General features: G+C 50.2%; 1 protein-coding gene across 10 annotated transcripts in view; it reads right to left on the reverse strand.

Moving 5' to 3' along the window:
* Nucleotides 1-19,395: 19,395 nt before the first annotated feature.
* Pitpnb (phosphatidylinositol transfer protein beta) overlaps nucleotides 19,396-24,323 on the reverse strand; it is a 54,978-nt gene continuing 50,050 nt past the window's right edge. For 3 of the 10 annotated variants that reach the window (XM_036171716.1, XM_036171723.1, XM_036171719.1), the window contains one exon: nucleotides 20,200-20,691. In XM_036171716.1, the coding sequence (XP_036027609.1) occupies nucleotides 20,380-20,691 (312 nt within the window). In that variant the 3' untranslated portion in view covers nucleotides 20,200-20,379. Of the gene's footprint in view, nucleotides 20,692-22,589; nucleotides 24,183-24,323 lie in introns of those variants that run through there. The other 7 variants (XR_004943480.1, XR_004943479.1, XR_004943478.1 and 4 more) reach the window with 7 other exon arrangements.

The raw sequence follows: 24,323 nt of genomic DNA on the forward strand, positions 1-24,323 counted from the left end.
GAGGGAAAGAAACCTGGGACACTTCTCCACTCTGACATTTGCAGGGTGTGCATTCACATGCACACATGTGTCTCACGTGCACAGGAGTTCACACAAATGCGCATGCGAACACACACACACACACACACACACACACACACACACACACACACACACATATGCTACCCACCCATTCCCATGTCCTGAACCCTCTTCCCCAGTTCATACCTAGACAGAAGCAAGATATAAGTGTGTTCAAGCTAGGTCACACACAAGCACTTGCATGTGCCAGTGACAGCCCAGGAGATGACAATCAAGGTTCTTCAGTGTAGTCTATGAGGCCCCGGAGACCTCGGCTCTGCTCCTCTGTCTTTTCGAGGCTCATGCCCAACACTGAAGGACTTTTTTTTTTTTTTTTAAACCTGGCTGAGACACAGCCACCTGTCCGAGAGGTGACACATCCTCAGACATCCCTACAGTTGACCTCGGCTTTGAACAACCCTCCCTCCAGACCTGAGTTCTGGACAGCCCAACATCACCAGATACCTCTGGGAAGACCCTGTGCAAACTGGGTCCTAGTGAGGTCCTGAGGTGGGAAAACTGAGGCCAAGGCAATAGGCCTGCTGCAGAAGGCAAGCTGTTTTCACAGACTTGGAGCCCACGTGGACCAGCACCAGAGACTCTTGGTGAGCCCTGGATTCCAGGATGATGGACAGACACACTGCTCTGATTCATCCTCCCTCACCCTGTGACTTGTCTCCTGGAGCCTCTGTTGAGTTTTCCTCCTAAGGGAACCCTAGATTTAAACCTCCCCCCTCCCCGCCCTCTGCCGTGCTCACATCCAATACAAGGATTTTCTTTTTAAGACAGGGTCTCATATTAGTCCAGGCTGGCCACAAACTCAGTAGCTGAGGATGGCCTCGGACTTCTGGGCCCTCCCGAGTCTACCTCCACGTCTGGCTTATGCAGTGCTGGGCCTTGGAACACGGGCCTTCATGCACATTAAGAAGGCACTCTACCCACCGAGGCACACTTTCCACCTGTGGCCGAGTTTTGACGTGACTCCATCTCCAAGTAATGCCATACTCACAGGTTCTCCGTGGACACCATTCAATTCAGCACCTGCTGATTCTTTTAAACGCCCTAGAATGTTTCCCGGGGGAACCAGCTTCTCCAACAAACACTACATAAAAATCTATGGCAAAAATGTCAGGCCATTTTGCTCAGATTTGGCTTTTGCTATTCAGTTCAGTGTTCAACTGTATTCCTCTAATAACATCACAAAACACTTCGTTCCTATTACTGTGGGTCTGCCCTTCGGCTCGCACAATTTTTAATGCATACACACACACACACACACACACACACACACACACACACACACACCACACACATCAGTCAAAAAAGAGCCAGCTGATTGCTAACAGAAGGTCTCAACACCACACATGTTTGACTTTAGTTCAAACTTGATCATGGGCTCAGCTCATAGCAGGATACATTTTTTTTTATTTTTTATTTTATTTTATTTTATTTGGTTTTTTGAGACAGGGTTTCTCTGTGTAGCAAGCCCTGCACTGTTCTGGAATTCACTCTGTAGACCAGGCTGGCCTTGAATTCACAGAGATCTGCCTGACTCTGCCTCCCAAGTGCTGGAATTAAAGGCATGTGCCACAACTACCTGGCTCAGGATAACTTTTTTGTTTTGTTTTGTTTTGTTTTGTTTTGTTTTGTTTTGTTTTTTGAGACAGGGTTTCTCTGTGCAGTTTTGGTGCCTGTCCTGAATCTTGCTCTGTAGAGTAGGCTGGCCTCGAACTCACTGAGATCCATCTGGCTCTGCCTCCCAAGTGCTGGGATTAAAGGTGTGCACCACCACTGGGCTCACATTTCTTTTTTTTTAGTAACAATTATTTTTAGAAGATAGTTAGAATTACCTTACTATAATTGTATGGAATTCCTAATGACATCTTATAGTAACTGAATATAAATGCAAGGTGAGCTCTGCAGCTCAGTCCTGTGCCAGCACTGAGGAGTTCAGGTCGGAGTTCCACAGTCACAGACGATGAGGCAAATGCTGAGGCTTAAAGAAAGTAAAGCAGGTCAGCAAGATGGCTCAGTGGGCAAGCATGTCTGCTGCCAAGCCGAAGGACCTGAGTTCAATTCCTAGGACCTACGTAGTGGAAGGGAAGATCCAACTTTTGTGTGTTATCCTTTGACCTCCACATGAACATTGTAGTAGATGCATGCCATCCCCCGCAACATACATATACACAATAATAATTCTTTTTTTTTTTTTTTTTTTTACCAGAGCTGAGGACCAAACCCAGGGCCTTGTGCTTGCTAGGCAAGCGCTCTACCACTGAGCTAAATACCCAACCCCCACAATAATAATTCTTATTGTTTCCCCCACAACATACATATACATAATAGATAGATAGATAGATAGATAGATAGATAGATAGATAGATAGATAAAACTAGCTGGGTGGTGGTGGTGCATACCTTTGACCCCAGCACTTGGGAGACAGAGGCAGGTAGATCTCTGTGAGTTCAAGGCCAGCCTGGTCTACAGAGTTAGTTTCAGGACAGCAAGGTCTACATAAGGAAACCCTGTCTTTGAGAGTAAGGGACAGTTGAGCACACAGCCCTAAACAGGATATTAGGCCACACCCTCTCTAAGGAAACGGCATGGAAAAAATGTAAAAGCTGGAAACTGGGGAGATGCTGTGAAACACTGCTCTTCACTTTTAATTTCATATTTGGTTTTTATTAGATGTGATTTTTTTTTTTTTTGACAACTTCATATCTGTGTATAATGCATCCTGGTTATTCTCATTCTCTACTCTGTCAGCCCCACCACCCACCCCACCTCAATCTCACCCATGTCCCTACAGGTCCCTTTCCCACATTCATGCTGTTCTGTAACCTACTGAGGTTTAACCAAGGCTGCTTTACAGTCTACGAGCCTCACTGCTATTATTTTCTAGAAAATTCCCTTTTTCTGTTTGTTTGTTTGTTTGAGCTGAGGATCGAACCCAGAGCCTTGCGGTTGCTAGGCAAACACTCTACCACTGAGCTAAATCCCCAACCTTGTCCCTTTTTCCCAACCTTTGGCTCAACAGTTGGAATGATGAGGAGGGGATACCTGCCTGCGTTCAGCCAGCCTTTGCAGAGTCGTCATCAGTGCTGTGAGCACGAAGGCTCAGGTTCAAACACAAGTTCATGTGCGTGAGCTACGGCCATGTGGGTAACCCAGACCACGTTCCTCACCCACCAAGGAACTCCACTTCAAGAAATGGAGGGTGGAGCAGGAGTCACTGGCTTGAGAACAACTGTGTCATGGGGCTGGTGGCCTTTCCCTCCAAGACAAAAGGCCATTGCCACCACCACTGAGAGGGTGAGTGGTTTGTGTCCAGTGGCTGCTGATCAGGGTTAGGGTAAGATCCCCACCAGGCCGGTGGATCAGCTGGCAAAGGCCTTTTGGTTACAGATCTATTTTTAAAAACCCTGTCAATATTAGCAGCGCGGAGCACTCACCTGCAAAACCTTCAGAAAGTGAGGAAAGTCCACTCAGGAGGGAATGGCCAGGCAGCTCTTCTGCTTGCCACAGCGGGGTGTCCAGGTGCTGCTGCTGCTGCTGCTGCTGCTGCTGCTGCTGCTGCTGCTGCTGGCAGCTCCTTCCACAGCCCAGCACCAGGTTCAGAGGAAGCTCCACCTCACAGGTGGAAAATGGCCCATGCACAGGCCTGTCTGACCCTCATGCTGATGGTCCTCCTCTTGACTTGATGGCCACAGGCAGGTATCCAACGCCCCCATGTCTGTCCCATGTCTCTCCCATCTGCTGTCCTCTCTGCCGTTGCACACTGAGTTGCAGAAGTGACATAGGGGTACCTCCCTAAACCTCAGGACCAGAGTTGGAAAAGCCTACTCGACCTCGGTTTTGGAAAACTCATTCAGACTCCCCGGGAAGTAAAGCTTTAGATTTCCATTCTTGCTGACCCTCTCCACAAAAGGAAAAGGGGTGTTCCAAAAAAAAACCCCACACTCAACTGTCCCTACAACTCCCCACAACAGCCCACACTTCCACCCACAGGTGATGAGTAAGCAAAATGTGCTCTACCCATGCAACGGAATAGTACGTAGCCATGGAAAGGGATGGAGCTCTGATCCAGTGTGTCCACACTCTCAACACTCAGTGCTGAGGCACTGTGTGAGGAGAGATGTGCAGATTGTTTCCTGTGTGGTTCTACGCAGAGCTGATGAGGAGAACAGACCAAGCCAGAGACACAGGAAGGCATGGAGCGCTTGCCAGCACAGGGAGCAAGCAGGGCAGAGAGATAGGAAGCAGTGTTGGCGGATGCCGATGGTGGCTGAGCAGCTGTAAAAAGTCAGTGACACAAAAAACATGCCATTGACAATGGTTAGCACAGCTTCACTTTCTGTTCATCATGATTGAGAAAATAACTCAGTGGGGTGTCTGGGAAGGCCATCCTAAGATACAGGCAGGCTCTAGCCAAGTCCCATTCCACATGCTGGTTCACCTCAGAGGCACAGGGAACCTCTCTGGACTTTCCGAGGTATTGGAGTCACTGCCCCTGGCCTGCCAGTTCTCACAGCTATGAGGGTGTCATGGGTGTGGTCTGAAGGGCCAATGAGGCTATGGTACTGAAGACAGCGGGCAGCATGCTCTGACAGCTAATCTTCCTCTGTCAAGGGCCCTTTCTCCAGTGGTTTTTATGATCCTCTGGAAAGAGGCACTCTTCACATCTGATGGGCCAGTGCCTCATCCTTGCCTGACCTTGCCCAGCACGCTCCTGAAGTACCAGTCGGGAAGACAGGAGCTCCCCAAGCTGGTTTTGCCCCCGACCTGGGCTAGAAGGACAGGAGCCGTGACAGCAGCACCCCTGTCAGCACACTAAGGCACGGCCAGGTCCTTCCTCGTCCCAGGCCTCGGCAGGCGCTGGTTCATCACCTGGAGCTCCCTTCTGCTGTGACGAACCCCCACAGACGTGTAACTTTAAACAATACAGACTGGTTTTTTTTCCTCACAGTGCTAGAGATCCTTCCTGTCTCCTGACTCTTCCAGCTTCCAGAGGCCGCCATGTTCCTTGGCTGGGGTGGCTCCCAGTCTGCTCTTAACCTCTTGCCTTGCAGAAGCATCCCCTTCCTTCACACAGGAATGTTCTCTTGACTAATCATTTCCTGATTTTTTTTTTTTTTTTTTTTTTTTAGATTGGGTCCTGCTCTGTAGCCCAGGCTGTCCTGATTTTTTTTTTTTTTTTTGGATGGGGTCCTGCTCTGTAGCCCAGGCTGTCCTGGAGTGTGGCTCCCCTGCTTCAGCCTCTCCAGGGCTAGGATTACAAATTCGCCTCACTGACTCTGCTCTCCAAAGGCTTTCTGTCCATGTTAAGATCTCATCAGATTGGAGCTCCAGAATAACGAAGGACAACCTCACCATCTCAGGTCCGTTAACTAGCACTCTCTCAGTCCACCTGCAAAACGGCTCTGGCCACAGAAAGAAACATTCACAAGCTCTGGATAAAGGTGTGCCATTTGGGGGCCTTTGTCCTGTCCTCCTTAAGCCTGACTCGACCTGCTCATTTGGTAATTCAAGAGACATGTTTTGGGATCTACCAGGTCCCAAGCACCATGCTGGGGACTCTGTAGTGACCAGATCACATCCAGCCTCTGCCATCCTGGACCTTTCTGGTTGGTAGGCTGCCAAGAAGCCCTCCTCAATGGCTCCCTGGACCGTGGACTGCCCTGTTGTGAAGTCATTGGTCTGGACCAGAGCTCCAGCTGAGCAAAGTGAATGGATGGGACTGGGCTCCACCAAGCTCTGCCTCAGAAGCCACTTTGGAATCTATTCTAAGAGGGAAGGAGAAGTCTCTCACATGCATAATAGGTGTTGACAGTCCTTTGGGGACTCTGGGCTGTTTGGCGGAGGCCAGTTCTGAATTATGCTACCCTTGGGAGTTGATCAAGGTCTTTAGGATCCCCAGTAAAGAGCTTGGTTCCAGGAACAGCTGTACAGGCCCAGACATCCAGACACTGTGTTACTGAAGTAACCTTTAGTGTTACTCCCGTCTTTAGATGGTTGGTGAGAAACTGAAAGCTGAGTCGTAGCTGAATGTCGGGGCAAGATGAACCGCGAGCCTCACAGAGTAGGTGCTTGCACATGGCACTACGCGGTGATGGACACATGGACCCAATTCAAGCCTTGTTCTCCCAGAACCGGCGAGGCCCCTCAGATATCATTGTTTCTTGGAACTTGATTTACCTCTTAAGATAATGGATTAATAAAATAACACTCTTGTGAGATGATGCCAAGATGGAGGAGAGGTGGTTTGGGCATGGAGTAGGAGCGCAGTGAGGGAGAGAGATCAGGGGCTGCTGTCCCTATGGTGGAGGATGTGGCCAGCACACACCCCTGGAGCTATACAAGGTCAGGCTCCAGTTTCCCGTAAGGGTGACTCTACTCACAGCCTGACTTCGGAAAATATTCTAGCGTTTGCCGTTCTTGATCTGGGCCCAATGCTGAAATTATTCCAGGCTTTTTCCCTTCTCTGAGTCTTCTTTTTGACATCTTGAGCAGAAGGAGTTGTTTTTTGTTTTTTATTTCAGGAGAGAAACACACAGAGACACACACACACAGACACACACCACACACACACACATACAGATACACATAGACACACACAGACACATACACATAGACACACACAGACACACACACAAACATACAGATACACAGACACACACATAGACACACACAGAGATACACACACCAGAACCATTTCTACAGGACAGAATGTCCCCTGTGCTGGGAGTACAAGGGGCCCACCTTCTTAGCCAACCTTACTCACTCAGCATCACCATGGGTTACATAAGTGCGGTTTGGACTTGGAGGTTGAATACAGCCTTGGATTTTGAAAGGAGGCAGAGGAGTTTGGGTGAGGAGCTGCTTGGCTCAAAATAAGCCGAGAAACTCAATGCAGGAGGAAAAAAAACAACCCGAGATACTGATGGAGGGAATATTTAGATGTGCAGTCTAGAAGGTCTGGCCATCGAGTACGGGAGTGGGCAGAAGGGAGGGGTGGCCCAGTGTGGCCCTCGAAGGGGCGAAGATTGACACCATTCTCATTCCATTGAAAGGGAACAGCCAATTCCTCGTGTGCTGAAAGCCAACTTGTGCTTCTGTGCAAAAACTGCCGCCCTCGGGTCAGACTTTGGACACACTTGGCATTTTCCAAGTTCTGGTCTGGCAAGACATTTGTTCCAGAACAAATAATGCAGGAGATGGAGGCTACTAACTTATCCTGCTGGGCCTGACAGCCCCAGTTTTGAGCCTCACCTTCAAGAAGACCTTTCAGTCCAGGGCAAATGGAGACAGTTAATCACTCTGTGGAGAGAACAATGTTCTGTCATAGCAGCTAAGGAACAGTGTCCCTGATGATCACAAGGTCCCTGGCTGCCTCTCCAGCTAGGTTTCATATGCCCATTTTACACAGTGGGCAACTGAGGTTTGAAGATGTGTAGGTACAGGAGGGAAGGAAGATATGTTGTCTTTTAATATATTTTTTCCGTGTTTTAGACAGGTCTTTCTATGTAGCCCAGGCTAGCCTCAAACTCATGACCCTCCTGCTGCAGCTTCTAAGTGCTGGAGTCATAGGTGTGCGCCTGGTAAAAATCTGAGCTCCCTCAGCCTCATCCTCAGGGAGGCTTCTCCTTTGAGGTGCCTCCATTTAGGACACATTCCCAAGGGTTCTCTCAGCATGGGGCCTCAGTGTCACAACCCCAGACTTACATTGTTCGGGATGGTCTGTTTCAATGGGAACAGACTTTTGAATGTAGGGAAGGCAGGAAGGACAGTAAGGCATAGCAGGAGCATGGTAGTGAAACAAACCGCCCTTGTGGTCAGGCAAGAACCTAAAGGGTTTGGAACTTCATCCTGAAGGAATGGGGGGGGGGGGCGGGGGGGCAGAGGTGGGAGGAGACGTGGAAGTATTTACACAGCACTTACAGGGTCAAATTGGTAATTGAAGAGGTGACTCCAGCTGTTAGCCCAGCAGCCATGTTGTAAGAACAGCTGGAGGCAAAGGGACAGCTAGGTAGGAAGGAGCACTTTCCCTGCTGATAGGGGATAGAAGCTGGGGCTGCAGAGGTGCCCAGTGGTTAAGAGCATAGGACCCAGGTTCACTTCCCAGCACCCACATGGCAGCTCCCGACTACCCATAACTCCAGTTCCAGGGTACGCACACACCCTCTTCTGATCTCCTCAGGCAGCAGGCAAGCTCGTGGTACACATACATACATGTTGGCAAGCAAGAGGTATACATACATACATATTGACAAAACACTCATACACCACGGTCAAAACTTCACAAAAGGCAACAGTCTTGTAACAACAGCACATCCCTAGACTGGGCTACAGGGAACCCTCATCACCCCATATTGGATTGAAACCCCTCTGAGAAAAGCAGATTCGGCAGCCTTTAATGGGCAAGGTTGTTGTTACCTTCCTGACTACTTTGGGGTGCTGTCCTCACTGTTTTGCACAGGCTGGATAGCTCTGGGAACCATACAACTGAGGTAGGGCTGGACTGGGCACACGGATCTCACCACATGTCCTGACCCCAGACAAGGCTGAAACAGTCTCAATCTATGCAGCAGAAGCCCTATCTAGAATTTGTTCAACAAACATCCACTGGGGATAGAGCTCTGACTGTGTGCCAAACTGTACGTATCCAGGGAGAATGTCTTGACCAAAACAGGGGTAGCCTCTGCCCTCGGAAAGGGAGAGGCAGTACCCACCTGCTGGAGTCCGGCAGTGGCATGATGGCCTTAGGCACCAGGCTGAGATGGGCTTCCCTGAAGGCTCCCTGGTAGGGAAGGAGGTTGAGAAGTGAACAGCATCCCAGGCAGTCTGTGCAGAGGCACTACAGCAGGATACTACAGTCCTCAAAGAGTCTCAGGAACAGCAGTGTGCACTTAATCTCAGCCACCCTGCACAGCTGAGGTGGGAGGAGGCCAGAGCCCAGAATCTGACTTCAGAAACTTAACTCTTTGGGGAGCTCCTATGGTTTGCAAGAAGGCCACTTGCACATTGAGGCTGAGTTCCTACACATGGGTGTAGCATGAATCTTTGGTCTTATTAATAAAATCAAACCTGAGGCCAGGCATTGGGGTGAATGCTGGAAGATCAGAGAAGCAGAACAAGCCACAGCTTCCTCACCTCGACAGTTCCTCAGATGATCCTGTTTCCTCAGACTGGAAGCCTCTGTGTCTTCATCTGAATGGGTCTCAGCTGAACTGTTGCTCGAAAGCCTGAAAGCTTAACCAGCCAGTTCCTGGTTTTCACATCTTATATACCTTTCTGCTTTCTGCCATCACTTCCTGGGATTAAAGACTCACTTCATGGGATTAAAGGTGTGAGTCACCATGCCTGGCTGTTTCCAGTGTGGCCTTAAACTCACAGAGATCTGGAGAGATCTCTGCCTCCCAAGTGATAGGATTAAAGGTGTGTGCTACCACTGCCTCTATGTTTAATATTGTGGCTGTTCTGTTCCCTGACCCCAGATAAGTTTATTAGAGTGCACACTATTTTGGGGAACACAATACCACCACACATGGGATCTTGTACACATGGGCTTTTGGGAAGGATCTCTCCCCCATTTACAGTAAAAGGGAAATGGAATGTGAGCCTGCAGGGTCCCTGAAGGGGATGATTCTGGGCCCAGCTTGCATGACAAACTCACTGTGTGTTATTCCCTGAGTAGTCTCCTCTGTGACCTGTGGCACAGGGTTCATTTCAGAGGAGAAAGACCAGGCTCAGAAAAGCAATGTAACCCACAATCCAGGAGACTTGGAACAGGGCTTCTACAGTCCTGACTCTGAGCCTAGTGTCTCGCTGCATCCTGCAGCTTCTCTGAGCCCACACCCTGGCTTGTGGCTGCCACACAATGTGTGGGGTTTCTTAGGCTTCACCATCAAGCTGATCCATGGTTCAGCAGATCCACCAGCCCCTAACTGCAGGATCTGAACCAGCATGGACAGACAGCATTGTGGGTCCTTTGGAGAGAGATCACTCTCATCCTCCTGCTAACCTCCGTCACAACCCATTCCTTTGACATAGAGGCCAACTTCACCACTGTATCAAATCAGACATTGTGGCAGAGATTGGGGGCAGTATTGTCATGCCAGAAAGGTCCTAAGCAGTTGAATCAGGGGCCAAGAAGTAATGGGAAAGCTGTGCGGAGAGGCTGCCTGGGACACTCAGGTACAGGAGTGCTAGGGTCCTTGGGAGATTGTGTGGGTTACACTCCAGATACCCTAATGGGGACTAGGGAGCCAGGCCATTTGTCTACCGACATCCATCTCTCTCCATGGGATGGTAGCTCCTGGAGTGGGATAGGGTGCGTGCTAGGCAGCCGGAGAGAGTGTGTAGGTGGCTGCTAGGGTGGCAGGGATGTGGGTGGAGCAACGATGCCTGGGTGTTTGCCCATTCACAGATTCCTTCTACCCACCTATCTTCCCACAGCCAAGGGGCACTTCCTATGCTTCAGGTGCCAAACTGAAAGTGTAATCCTGCCTTCTCAAAGTCTGTGTGCCCATGTCAGAATGTGTCGCCAGGAGTCCCCACCCGTGGGGCACAGGACTCCCTCTTGAAACTGGGTTTTCCAACCAAACACACAGGGCTGTTGAAAGGATTCAATGGCAAAGTTGATGGAAGACAGCAGACGTGTTGAGCCCTACATAAATGGCTGTCAGTCTACTATTTTTCTATTACCCTGAGAGCACACCACAGCCAAGACATTCTCAGTTGCAAAAAACATATTGACTTTAGAGATATTAAAAGAGCACTTCTCTGAATAAATAGGTCATGGTACTTACTGTCCTTGATTGGCTATGGCACTGCCCCAGGTTAAGACACTATTTTTGTTATGTCCACAGCTCTGGGGATAGAACCTGTGGCTCACATGTGCCAGGCCAGTACTTACTACTGAGCCCCAGTACTGGATCAAGGCATTCCTGAGGCCTGTGTTGTCTTTAGCAGGTCACCTTGGTGTCAAGGCCAGGCACTTATGCCGTGAATGCCAGGTTACAGGAGACAGAGCCACAGAATGAACTCAGCCAGTGCTGGTCTGGAGCAATCACTACAGGGCCCACACCCACCCAACACCCTCCTGGGCCTCCACCAAGATGATTCAGCCCCAATTATCCCCTAATTGTCTCAGCCTGTGGACTCCCAGCTGGGGCCCTCCTCCCCCGGCCTTGCTGAATGGATCCTGCAGGGCTATGGACAGGCAGGGAACCCCTCTGCAATGGAATGCTACCTTCCAGGCTCTTCCCAGCCTGCTTCTATCCCTCCTTCTGCAGGCCCCCCTCTGCATACAAATCTGTGGGTCCGAGAAGTTTGTGTTGCAAAGCACTTCCAGCTTTGGGGATCCCTGGGCCCCTACACTGGCTTTGCTTCCTACTTCATGGCCTGCTTTGGTAGGGACAGCGATGACTCTTAGGCCTCTTAGGGGAACTACCTTACTCAATATCTCCATCTCCTGCAGCAGCGCTGGCAGAGGAATCAGGAAAGATGGAAAGGGGCTGCCTATGATGGAAAAAGCCTCAGGGAGGGGTGCCAGGACTGGAGAACAGAAAAACCCAGCACAGGACACTCCACACAAGATAGAGGATGTTCTAGAATCTTAGGAGAGGGGGAAATATGCTAGAGTGCAGATTTTCATCCTTTCTTGGCTAAGTACATTTACTTTGGAGACCCACTCTTTGAACATGCTTATGTTGATCCAAACTCTGCAAATACTTAGGTATCCAGGAGACACAAACGACCCTGCTCTAGGTGGGAAGAGTTCTAGGTTCCTAGGATTTTGGACTGGAGATTTCCAGATTAAGGATGTCGGCTGTGCGGACACCCCAACATTGAAAAATCTGAAACCAGAAGCACTTCTGGTTTGAGGTTTAACGAGTGCCGAAGTCCTGAGTATCTGAGCGGGGTTTTTGTTTTGTTTTGTTGTTGTTGTTGTCGTCATTTATGTTGTTTTTTAAGATTTTTATTTTTATGCCTGTCTGTGCGAGTATATGTAGGTGCCCTTGGAGGCCAGCTGGAGTTTCAGCTGCTTGGTGTGCGAACTGAACTCAGGTCCTTTGGAACTTGGGTCCTCTGGAAGAGCAGCGCTATTAACCCCTGAGCCATCTCTCCAGCCGCCTCCTGCCGAGTTGTTTCTAGGACCTATTGGGGAGTCAGGTTATGGCTCCTGGGACCCCCACTCTTTTTATCGCCAGGGACCCAACTGAACCACTTTCCTCAAGGACACTTGTCTATGGGTGACTTGACGGCTCGCTACTGATACTCTAGCCTGTTCCCTCCCCTGCCGCCTGCCATGCTCTGTGCACCCGTAGTCCAGGGTGACCGGCACCCTTGGTGGATGGCTCTCAAGAACACGGATGGCATCATCCCCTGCAGTTCACCGTTACCTTCTCTCAGTTTTGAGCTTCATTCTTTCAGGTAGCCGTCAGCTCACCGGCTTTTATTTGGGAAAGCCAGAGATCATGGCCATGGAGGAAGCGGGCCTGGCATGTCTGGAAGGACAAGTGAGGCCTGTGAGTGCTGGTTGGGAGGAAAGGGTGGTGAGGTGTGTGACTCCATCACACTGTCTTGGTCCTTCCTGCCCACGCTGAGTGTGATGTGTCTCATAGTGGGAACCTTCATTCATGTTATGCAAAGTCCAAGAAATTGTCCCTGAGTATATGGACCACTGTCTGGAGACTAGATTCCTTTAGTGTGAGCCTTACTCCCCAGGATTCCCCTGCAGTCCAGACCACAGGATCTGCCTTGGGGGGGAATCCAGATTTGTTGTTCTAGCAAAAAGAAACCAGAGCTCACTTCGAGTAAGCTCGGAATCAAATCTCAGCCCAGGGAAACACTGCCAGATGCTTAATTGTGCTCCAATTACACAGAATGCTCCAGAATGGCTGCTCTGGGCAGAGCAACATGGACGGCCATTATTACATTTGGACAGCCCCGTTCAGCTGCATGTGATCTCTGCGCTACTGCGGGTCTCCTTGAGAGCTGCCAGCCCATCCTAAGACTGAAGACAGTGGCTGCTCTTCCCACGAGGGCAGGGATCTCCTGAAACTTCTGGTCCAGTGGGAAACGCCCCCCTCTTCCTTTCTCTCCCCACCCTGTAGTAAGTGCTGAAAAAAAAAAAAAGCTATGACTAGCTGTAAGAGGGCCTAAATGGTGGTTCAGGAAGACATGTGAAGACAGGCCGTCAGGCCTGGTGAGTCAACAGAGGGACCCTTGCAGGGATGTGGTGATCTTTCCAGGGGATTGGGATCAGCCATGGCTGAAGGCACCTGCATGGTGGGACACAAGGTGGCCAGCAGGAGGCAGTGTAGCTGGAATAGAATGGGGGCAGGATGAGAGCAGAGAGGCCTGGAGAGCCACCAAGGAATCGGCACATGACCCTGTTTTGTGGGATAGCACTGAACACAGGGGTGTGGCCTCTGCTAGAGTCAGGAGGCTCCTCTGAAGGGGAGAGGACCGCGGCCAGGCAGCGAGTGAAGGCAGCTTCCAGAGTTTCCTGAAGGTGAGGACCACAGGACACTCTGCTGCATCCAATGCTGGTGTGGAAGGTGTCTGACACAGCAGCAGCAGCAGCAGCAGCAGCAGCAGCAGCAGCAGCAGCAGCCGCTGCCGCCGCCGGGGAGCTGGACTGAGCCATCATCTGACTTGGCTCCACCTTTCTCTCCCTTCCTCTGCAGCCTGCCCCTGGAGCTTTAGTTAGCCCACCTGAACAAACACGCAGCCTGCCACTAGAGCCAGGGGCTCCAGCCAGAGGCTCTGATCCTGCTGGATGGACCCTGGGCTCCTTTGGACAGTTCCTCGCTGGTTGCCATCTCTTGCCAATCGTGCATTTCAAGGGCCCAACTTTAAAGTCTTTCCATCTGCACGGTACAGGCAGCCAGAGCAGACATGGCAAAGGCTGCTGTAAGAGGCACAGAGCCTGGAGTGACTGGGAACTGCACACAGCTTCGTGTGTGATGGGCAGAGGGGGCCCACGACTCCATCGCCGTGGAGCCTCGGAGCTATGCTTTACTTGTTCCACCTGGAAATGTTCAAGTGTGTTTGTTTTGTAATTTTTCACTTCTTTCGGTTATTTGAGAAAGGGCCATCACTGTTGGATCTGGCTGGCCTGGAACTCAGAGATCAGCCTGCCTCTGCCTCCTGCGTGCTAGGATTAAAGGTGTGCAACACCACACTTGGCTCTCACCACCCTCTTTTAAGTCTACATCTAATTCCCATGAGGCTAGAATCTCTGTGATCTAATTGCTAATCAAGTGTACCCAAGAACTTTGAAAATGAAGGTGGAGCGTAGGTGTAGAACACAATCCTAACCACGGGTACTTGCTTGTGTCCCGACCTTTCTTCCGTCAGTCTTCTGAGTGGCAAAAGATGGCAGGCAGAGATGAGACCAGGGGCAGGAGAAGTCAAGACTTGGGTGATGGCACTGTGGGTCAGATCCATGCAAAATGCCCTCTGCACCCAAAGGCACATAGTAAGATGGTGGAGTGTGGAGGCACGTGAGGTTCACTGATGTGGTTCCCAAATGCTAGGGCCCATCAGAATCACCCAGAGTACATACCACAATACTGGACCTTCAGAATGAGTCCCAGAGGTCCTCTCTGCAGATCTAGGACAGACAGGCCCACAGGATGGGCAACTGTCTCTCTCAGTTTGCCCAGCTTTGAGTGGTGCACAGGAGGAGGGGCTAAACCAGACTAGCCCTAGGTAAACTGAGTTGGAGGACCCATCTGGTGTAGGGGGCTCGCCCGCTTTAGCACTCCCAGGTGGTGAGATGCAGGCTTCAGCCACTCCTGCACCACATGCTGAGGTCCGGGAGGAGGTTAGGGGGCAGGGGCAGCTATTCCCCAGAAAGCCACTCCCCCGCCCCCAAGATCTACCTCTACATCCCCTGGCATAGCAGGTGAGCATGATCAGTAATAATTAAAAAGTGTTGATCAGCTTGTCTGGGTGGGGACAGCAGACTTGTTGGTATTTCGGGGCCAAGTTTCCCAGCAGCCCCCAGCTGGGCACAGCTGAGCTTTGGCTTCTGTGAGCTGCAGGGTATTTGGAATAAAGGCTCAGCCTTGGAGAAGTATTAATGAAAATGTCACAGGCACTAAAGTCAAAGCAGATGTGAAGCCGGCTACACCGGCAGACCTAGCTGATAAGCAGCAGCCCGGGAGAGAACAAAACTCTTGAGATTAGGTCAAGGACAGACCGGGGGGGGGGGGGGGGGGGGGTTGGGGCACCCAGGGGTTCCCCATGGCAACTCAGGGGAGGCTGTTGTGCCTGCGGAACAAGCTGACATTTCTGTGCTGCTGTGTTATATATTGACATCCTGACAGGGCAGCGTTTGGAGGCCTCCACATCAGCAAATAAATATTACGTCTCCATCTTCAGCTAAGCAGAGCTGTGGTGCATTCCTATTACTTCATGTGGATTAACCATCTGGAAGTTGAATCAAGCCACAGAGTAAAGAATGGGATCCAATTTTGCATTCACCAAAATAAGCCGTACTAGTCTCAATTTATGGCAGATGGTTATGCAGTCTCAGCGGGCCAAAGAATCTCTCTGCAAAAGAATAAAGTTCATGCCAATTACTGTAATAGGAACCGGTACAACAACTGTGTGGGGCTGACTAAGATCGCAGTGATTGCTGTACAGCTCATAAACTGCGGGGGGCTGGGGAGCAACGGGCACCCAGTTAATTCATTAAGATAACGGGAGAGAAACGAGAGCACACGCAGTCATAAAGCAGAAATGTTTCCCTGCAAAATGGGAGAGAGCTGAGTGGCCTTTGCCGGGTCATGCCGTAGGCAGGAGCAGGAAATGGTTAAAGGCAGGAGGCCGGCTAGCATGGAATGGGTTAAATTCCGAGGCTCTCTCTGTTCCATTCATTCAAAACAGACCTATGGGCTCTCTGGTCTCAGAAATTTGGAATGAGACCACTGTGGGTGGAGCCTAGGGGTGAGTGGCAGGAATGAAAGGGGAGGGGGCAGGACAGGCAGGTCAGCCCAGGGGGCCCTGCCCTCACTCCTTTGGGAAGGGGTCCTTGGGCTGCTGGAAACCCAGCGAGCTAACTGTCCAGAGCAGCCTGGGGAGAACTGTGCACTGTGAGGATGAACCCTTTGGGCTCTCCCTGGCCTAGCTAAGTGTTTCCAGAGACCTCCTGTGAGACTGGCTTCACAGTCCCCTGCCCCTACTCCCAGCTCTGCAGTCTGTGTCCTGGTGGAGCTAGAGGCAGCCAGGTTATAGACAGTGCTTGTCTTCCATATAATGTTGGCTCAGTGTTTGCATCTGCCTCTAAATAAAAGCTGCTGGATTCAAGAATGCTGGTGATTGGGTCTTCTGACAGGGTGACCAATGATCTCTATCAGGGACTGTCCTGGTTTTAGCACTGGAGTCTGGGTCAAGTGGGATGGCTGGTGACTCTAGCTAGGAGCCCAACCAGGGCACAGACAAAGGGTTGTTTTCATATGTTCCCTGTCACAGAGCCATGTTCCATGTTGGTGCTGACTACTCAGACTTCCACTGGCAGGACACCAAGGCTCGAGGGGCCAGAGCTTCATTCTGGGCCTTTTGTCAGGTTAAGTAGAGGGGCAGGCATGGGATGCATGTGCTAAATGCCAAAGCCTCTGACCCAGCATGGTCTCCTGCAGCCAGGTCCAGTCTATGACTCCATGGTGTCAACCACACTTACAGGGTTCACTAACAGGGCAGGGGCAGCAAGAGTAACCCCACTGAGCGAACATAGGGGTCACCGTCTCATCCCAGCACATCCCCACCTCCCAGCACCCTGGGAGGGTGGCTGCCAGATACATCATGACAGTCTTGGGGGAGAGAGATCTAGTGTGGGATGTGGAATCCAGGGCAGAAAGCCCAGCCACGGGCAGCACTGACATGCACATGCTGGCCTGTCTCACAAGTGGAAAAGGGGAGCCAGTCACTCGGCGGGGCTAAGAGAAAGACTGAAATCCCACTAGATGTCTGGACCCTGTGGTGATATTGTGTTCCCCAAAATACTGTGCATCCTAATAAACTTATCTGGGGTCAGAGAACAGACAGCCACTAGGTATAGAGGCCAGAAAATGGTGGCACACACACCCTTAATCCTAGCATTCCAGAGGCAGAAATCCGTCTGGATCTCTGAGTTCAAGGCCACACTGGAAACAGCCAGGCATGGTAACAAGAGCTTTTAATCCCAGGAAGTGATGGCAGGAAGCAGAAAGGTGTGGGGACCAGGAACTAGAAGCTTTTAGCTGGTTAAGCTTTTAGGCTTTTGAGCAGCACAGTTCAGCTGAGACTCATTCTGGATGAGGACTCAGAGGCTTCCAGCCTGAGGAAACAGGATCAGCTGAGGAACTGGCGAGGCGAGGTGGCTGTGGCTTGTTCTGCTTCTCTGATCTTCCAGCATTCACCCCAATACCCGGCTCCAGGTTTGTTTTTATTAATAAGAACTTTTAAGATTCTTGCTACAGGACCCTACATAGCAGGGCACTGAGCTCATGGCCCACTAGATGCCCGACCGACTGACATTGTCCCCAGCCAGAGAAGGCAACGCTGGCCAGGCATGTAGGGGAGGGTCTCCAGGCCTTGTGTGGTTACAGGTTCAGCTATAACACCTTGGTAAAGTGGAACGGCCCTGCCCACGGCCTCTCCATTGCTCCCTCCAGGTGTTCACAGGCCAGTTGTCCCCCCCTCCCCCTCATCCCGACTGCTGTCAAACACACTTAGAAGGGACACACAACAGGTTCCTGGAGACTGCTCATGGCCCACAGCACCAACACAAAGCCAGCTGGGGAAGGGAGGAAGGAGACAAGGTGGCACTGGGCAGGGACCTCAGCAGGCAGGGAATGTTGCCCAACCTTTCCTGGGAGGCCTCCAAGTGTGGAATCTTAGAACAGACCTGGCTGCTCTCACTCTGCTAGAGGCCATGCTGGGTGAGGGGCTCTGGTGTCTAGCACATACCTCCCATACCTGCCCCGTCTACTTACAGAACATGCCTGAGGGTTTCTGCGGCCACCACGGGGAAGCTCAGCTCTGCCTCAGAGGACTTTAGGAGCAGATGCTCTTTTTTTCCCCTCCCCAAATGCTTTTAAGATGCTGGTGGCATACACCTTTAATGCCAGCACTCAGGGTGGGAGGCAGAGGTAGGCAGGTCTCTGTGAGTTCGAGGCCAGCCTGGTCTACAGAGTTCCAGGACAGCCAAGGATATATAGAGAAACCAAACCAACTAAACAGACAAAAGAACAACAAAAATGCTGAGCATTGAGGCTGTTGCCACAGGCTCAGAATTCTGAACTGGGAACTGTGTTCTGGACAAGCAGATGATCTGCAGGACCCTTGCTCAGAAGGCAACCTGCTTCCATTCCCCACCCATCCCCAAGACAGGGTTTCTCTGTGCAGCCCTGGCTGTCACAGAACTTACTCTGCAGACCAGGTTGGTCTGGAACTCAAGAGATTTACCTGCCTCTGCCTCCCAGGTACTGGGAGTACAGGCATGCACCACCACCAACTGGCTCTGCCTCCATTTTTAGTAGATGTGAAAAGTGTCAACCTGCCTTCCAGATGACTGCCAAGCCGCAGAGCTAGTATGAGGTCTACTTGGATGGCAGTGCTGGTGGACATTAGCATTGTTTTTGAAATCAGATGATGCCTTAGACAAATCATGTGGAGTTTGTGGTCCCCTTCCTGAGTTGAGGGCGTTCAGAACACAGCTTGGACTAAAGACTAAGGGCGGCATGGGCTCATCCAGGAACACTCTTTGAGACTGGGGGTGGGGAGGGTGAGTGGTGGTGGTGGTGGAGACCAGCTAGGCTTCCTGCCTAGGGAGGCCATGAGTGATGCACCCACATTCTGGAGATGGACTCTGAAGCCTCTGGCTTGGGTAACTGAGGAGGAAGGAGAAAGGGTAGGTTTGGTGCTCCCTGGTCAGCTGCCAGAGCTGCTGCCCCTGTGTTGTGGGTTGAGGGAAGATCTTGTTCCTCCTCTCCTAGACCCCAGGAGTAAGGTGTCTTGTCACTGGACTGGCAGATATCTGCTATGGAAAAATGACATTCATGATTGGAACTTCCATTACAAGAGGTGACTTTGAGGCACAGCACGACACCTGCCTGCCCAAGGAGCCCCCACACTAACATAGTGTGTGAAATATGAGATTTAAGGGTGCCATCCGTCAGCCAACAGTGATGGCCAACCAGGAGTGAACTGTGGCAGAGGGGCCACTCCACAATAAGCAGCGTCCTGAAGGAGAGGACATGGGTTTTCTGGGCCCCTTTCCTGCTTTTGAAGTGAGAGGGCACCAAGACAAGATGCACAGAAAGACAAGAGATGGGAAAGTGGCATCTGTCAAGGTTTTTATTCCTTGTCTAGGGTGCATCTATTGTCAAGTTGGCCTCTAGCATGATGAAACATTCACTCAGGACATGGAGTTGCAAAGGCTGGCTTTCTGACGGCCAGAAGACTGTGGCGGGAATGGAGACATTCTTAATCCAGTCACATCTGAATTCAGGATTTAACTTGGCAGAAGAGAAGAATACAAATGCACGAGGTGGTCACGAAGGTTCCTGTGTGAAATTTCAGCCTCTGAGAGGGGAAGCCCGTCAGCAGGCAGGAGGCTGGTTTCGTCAGAATGAGGCTGTTCCGAATGCCTCTCCAGCGAAGAAGCCCTGCACCATGGCAACACCAGACAGATGAATGGACGACCACCACAGGAAGGTTCAGGAACACCCGCCTTTCCCACTTTTCCGATGGAACCTGCTCCAGGGGATGTGAAGTCAACTGCAGTTGCACATTGTTTTCATGCCAGGTAACATGACCAGAGTGTATGAACGGGTCTGCCCAAGGCATCCCACAGACAAGATGGGCTGGGACTTGGTTTCCATGCTCTCCTTCCTTCCCAGTCACACCAATCCAAGTTTTAGAATCCTCTGAGATTCACCTCCTGACTTCCAGTGGCTCTACTGACCTAAGAGCAAGGTCAGCAAGTTCTCCACGAGGATGGCTGGGGAGCTCCAGTGTGAACTCAAGACAGAGGCTGAATATCTCTTACCTCCCGAGACATGTCTGCAGGGGCTGGGCTGGGACACTTGAAACACCATCAAGTTGAGGGGTCAGGAGGTCTGAGCAGCCTTGCACATGGGGAAGAATAGCAAAACAGAAGGCCAGGGAAGGAGCTGCCGTCTGTCAAAGGGGTGCAAAGTCTCACCTGCATGGGTAGAGTAGAAGACGTGGGGAGAAGTTCCTGGAGCTCCTGGGGTCGCAGCTGCTAGGACTGCTTGCCCAGTCTGTGACATCTCTTCACCAACACCACTCCTGAGAGCATCACACCAACTTGTGTTGTACCTGTCCCGTCTGTCTGTCTCCCACACTGGACTGCACATCTGCCCCCCCCACCCCGCCCCCAGAACTCTGCTGACACAAGGTCATCGCACATGCTGATGCTGTATCTAAATAGACCACCAAGAAAGGACCCTCAAACACCCTGGAACCACACTGCTCACTAGGCTGCTCAGGCGGGCAGTAGGCCTCGTTTCCAAAGGAGCACAGCAGAAAGGACCAAGTTCTACAGGACGAAGTGTCTGGGAGCCATGATCTGGAGACAGCCAAGCCATAAGAGCAAAGCCCGACAGAGCACTGAAAAACAAAGTTTTCTGTATTTTCTTTTTCCTTTAAAAATATATTTTTTTACAAACTCTGAGGCTAACAGTACCCAGGACAGGAAATCACCTCTGAAACCATGTGACAACCCTACCGGCAAAGGCCCTTGTCAAGAACAAGCCACCTCACAGGACCAGCAACACACCAAGGACCTCTGTCGTCTTCTCCAAGTGGAGCCGCTGGAAAGCCAGATTCAAAGTGGCCCCAGGGAACAGCCATTCAAGCACACAGGCGGCATTTTGTCATCAAATTTATTTTTGTTTCAATTTCACTTACTTTGTTTTACTGTAATTTACACAAGAGACTGCCAAGTCAACGGGGTATTTTACATTCTCCACACATCCCCTCAATCTCCACCGTTGTTAGAAAAACATTAGAGTCCACACAAGGCTCTCACTTCCTTGTGTGCCCAAGCTCCCAATGAGACTGCAGATGTGCTTGAGTTAGTTTCATTGGGAGAGACTGGGTTCTCCAGTGCCAGGGGTTGGCGATGACCCTTCTGGTGACTGTTCCACTGATGTGACCAAGCCCATCTCCCAACAGTGCCCACAAAATGAGCAGAGAGGGCACGTGGGCCCCAGGGTCTGTGTTGAGGAGGACAGGGTACTGTTGCAATGCAGTGGGAGGCTGTCATTGCTCACATGGGACACAGGACATGGGAGGAGGGGCATGGAGGGCAAGACTGCCAGCAAAGGGGTTACTAATGGGCTGACTGCAGGGGGGAGGGTGTAGGACTGTGGGATAGTATGTGAAGAAGACAGTGTGTGACCTGAAGGCTTCAACAGTATGATTCTGGTCAGGCTTCCAGGACTGACAAGGGAAAACGGCATCAGACAGAAAAGTTGATTTAAAAAAAAAAAAAAAAATCTTACCTAGCTATTATTCTTTAAAAAAAAAAAAAAAAGAGGTGGAAGAGAAGGAGGGGGGGGGCAGAGGGGGAGGGAGGAGGGAGGAAGAGGAGGCAGTGTCGGCAGCAATGCTCAGGATCTAGCTGGGCCTCAGGACAGTGACAGTTCTGTACCTCCCAGTCAGCACTTCCCCCCCGACCATGTGAGCTCAGAGTAGTACAGACGGTCTGCACAGTCTCCACACTGGAATTCCAGAGACAAAACTCCACAGAAGACCTGCACTACCCTTAGGGTTGCTTCCTTTATTGCCTTGTTTGCTTAGCCAGAGTCTGAATATTGTCTAGTGTTTGTTATAAATCACAAACCGTCATCACTGTTTTTTTGCTAGATTTGATGTAGAAAAATACTTGAAATTCAAAATACAAAAATCCAATAAAAAGTGGCAATTTTAAAAAAAGGATTTCCCCACCCCTAGGGCAAACTAGTAAAGAGCTTCACTTTGGCTCCTTATTTGTTGGACATCGTTGGATTTGGCTGGAAGATAGTGGCCACCCAGAAATAAATAGTTATAAATACATCCAGAGCTGACTTTCTAGATTCACTGGAGTATCTAAAAATTTGAAGAAATCGTTCTGTAGGAGTCTGTTGCTGATGGGATGAAAATAAAAGTATATGTGTGGTGACTCAAGAAAACAGAAACATAACCAAAGACTACACACACTGGTCCACACCTGGCATTCATGAAACACGCCAGCCAGCACCACATGGCACCACATGGCAGTCCATTTATGCATCAAGGGCATCACATTGATGAGTATTAAAATCTGTTCCAGGTATATATACTGAAAATATTTTCTTTAGTATTTTTGCTGAAGACAGGTACAGTACTTTGGAGAATTGTACTGATCCCTTCAATGTTTTGCATGTACATATATACACTTGTGTGTATCTAAGCCTGTAGCCATATGTGTTTTTCACACAGCTACAGACATACATACATACATACACACACAAACCTGTGTGTGTGTGTGTGTGTGTGTGTGTGTGTGTGTGTGTGTATGTGTGTGTGCACGTGCGCACGCGCGCTTGAGTCATCACTGAGAGACACTGGTGGGCGTCTTCACTCATCACAGGCTGCACTTGTTCCCCTCACTTGGCCTTGACTCCGTAGCTGTAAAGAAGCACACAGCAAGTTAGGCCCAGGCTCTCCTGAGATACTGGGAAAAATCGGATAGAAAAATGTTCCCCAAACTACTGCACCCTAAAACTTTGCGTTCTGTTTAAAGACTGGCTATGATAAAAGCAAAACATTTTATTTCATCACAGAGAAAAGTAAATTCGAAGCATGAACAAATCACAGAAAGTTAGTACTTAAAAACAAAACAAAACAAAAACCGGGTTTTTGTTTTGAATGAAATATAAATAACTTTGGGGCAATCTCAGAAGTGCTCCTCAGTTCTTTTTGGCCCAGCAGCTCCTTTTCATGACCCGACACCTCTCACTTAGTCGATGGGGAAGGCAGCAGCTCTGTTAAGCGACCAGCAAGGAGGTCAGTGCAGGTTTGGGCACAGGGCCCTGCTCCTGTCCTTACTCACATTTGCACACAAGGGGAGTTCTGCTGCTCTTGTTCTGTCTACGTCTGTGGGGGGACGTGGATGCTCTCTGTTCCATCTATGGAAATGTCATGTGGGCACATAGGCTTTGGTAGGGAACACCACAGAAAAATGTTAGGCTTACAAAGTAAACTACAGAGTAAACAGGGAGACTGTAGCACACAGAACACATTCTACCTACAGTGAGCTACTGAAGTTGGCCTGACAGTGTGGCAGGAAGGATCCTGGATTTCCTTGGGAACCGCAAAAGGTTCTACTGAGAAACAGTTCCACTAATCAGCTGGCTATCAAAAGGTCATCCAGCTTCCAGGACAGTGCCACTGACAATGGGGCAGAGACTGTGACATTCAACTTGGCCCACAGAGTGATCCACAAAACATACATGCTCACAGTTTCTACAATAGGCACCTCTTCAATTTTAAAAGTAGAATCCCGTCAACACAGGCAAGAGCCTATGGCGGGCTCAGCAGTTAACTCCCCATCACCAAAAGGCACAGGCTTTTAGACATTCTTTTACCCAGGTCTTCACTTACACAGTTTGAAAATGTCTCTGACCTACAGGGGACTCATCTAGGCATCAGCAGCCGACGTGCCTCGGACGGAACCCTTCTTACGCATCTAAATGTAAAATAAAATCATGAGCTGCTAAAATGATTCTATGTAGGGGTTAGTAAGCAAGTGGAGAAAAAAGATCTAGCAATGATTACATTGAGATTATCTACTTCTCATGTATCCCCAGAAGGGATGTGGTTCTGAGGCTTTCAACTGGTCCTGGCTTCAACAAACTTGTGTGGGGTTTTCCTTAAACAGCCTGGAAGTTAACTAAGCATTTAAACAAAGGCCTCCAGTCTGGCAGCAAATTATCAGGGATCCAATTGCAAGGAAAGTGTCAATATGCTTTGAGAAAGCGCTTCAGGGGAGGGGTCGTGGTCTGGTCCACCTTTCACTGTCTCTGGACCAGAGAGGAAGCTGTTTTGAGAGCCGTTTCTCAGTGCTTTCAGGTTTACTGAAAAGAGCATGGATCAAAGGGAGAGACACACAGAGGAACAGCATAAGGCAAAAGGAACCAGCAGAAGAGCAGGCATTTCTAACAGCTACAGATAAAAAAATTAAATAACCTCAGAGGAGAAAACCAGAAACAGACAGA

Source organism: Onychomys torridus, chromosome 22 (genome assembly GCF_903995425.1).
Source record: "Onychomys torridus chromosome 22, mOncTor1.1, whole genome shotgun sequence".
NCBI lineage: Eukaryota > Metazoa > Chordata > Mammalia > Rodentia > Cricetidae > Onychomys > Onychomys torridus.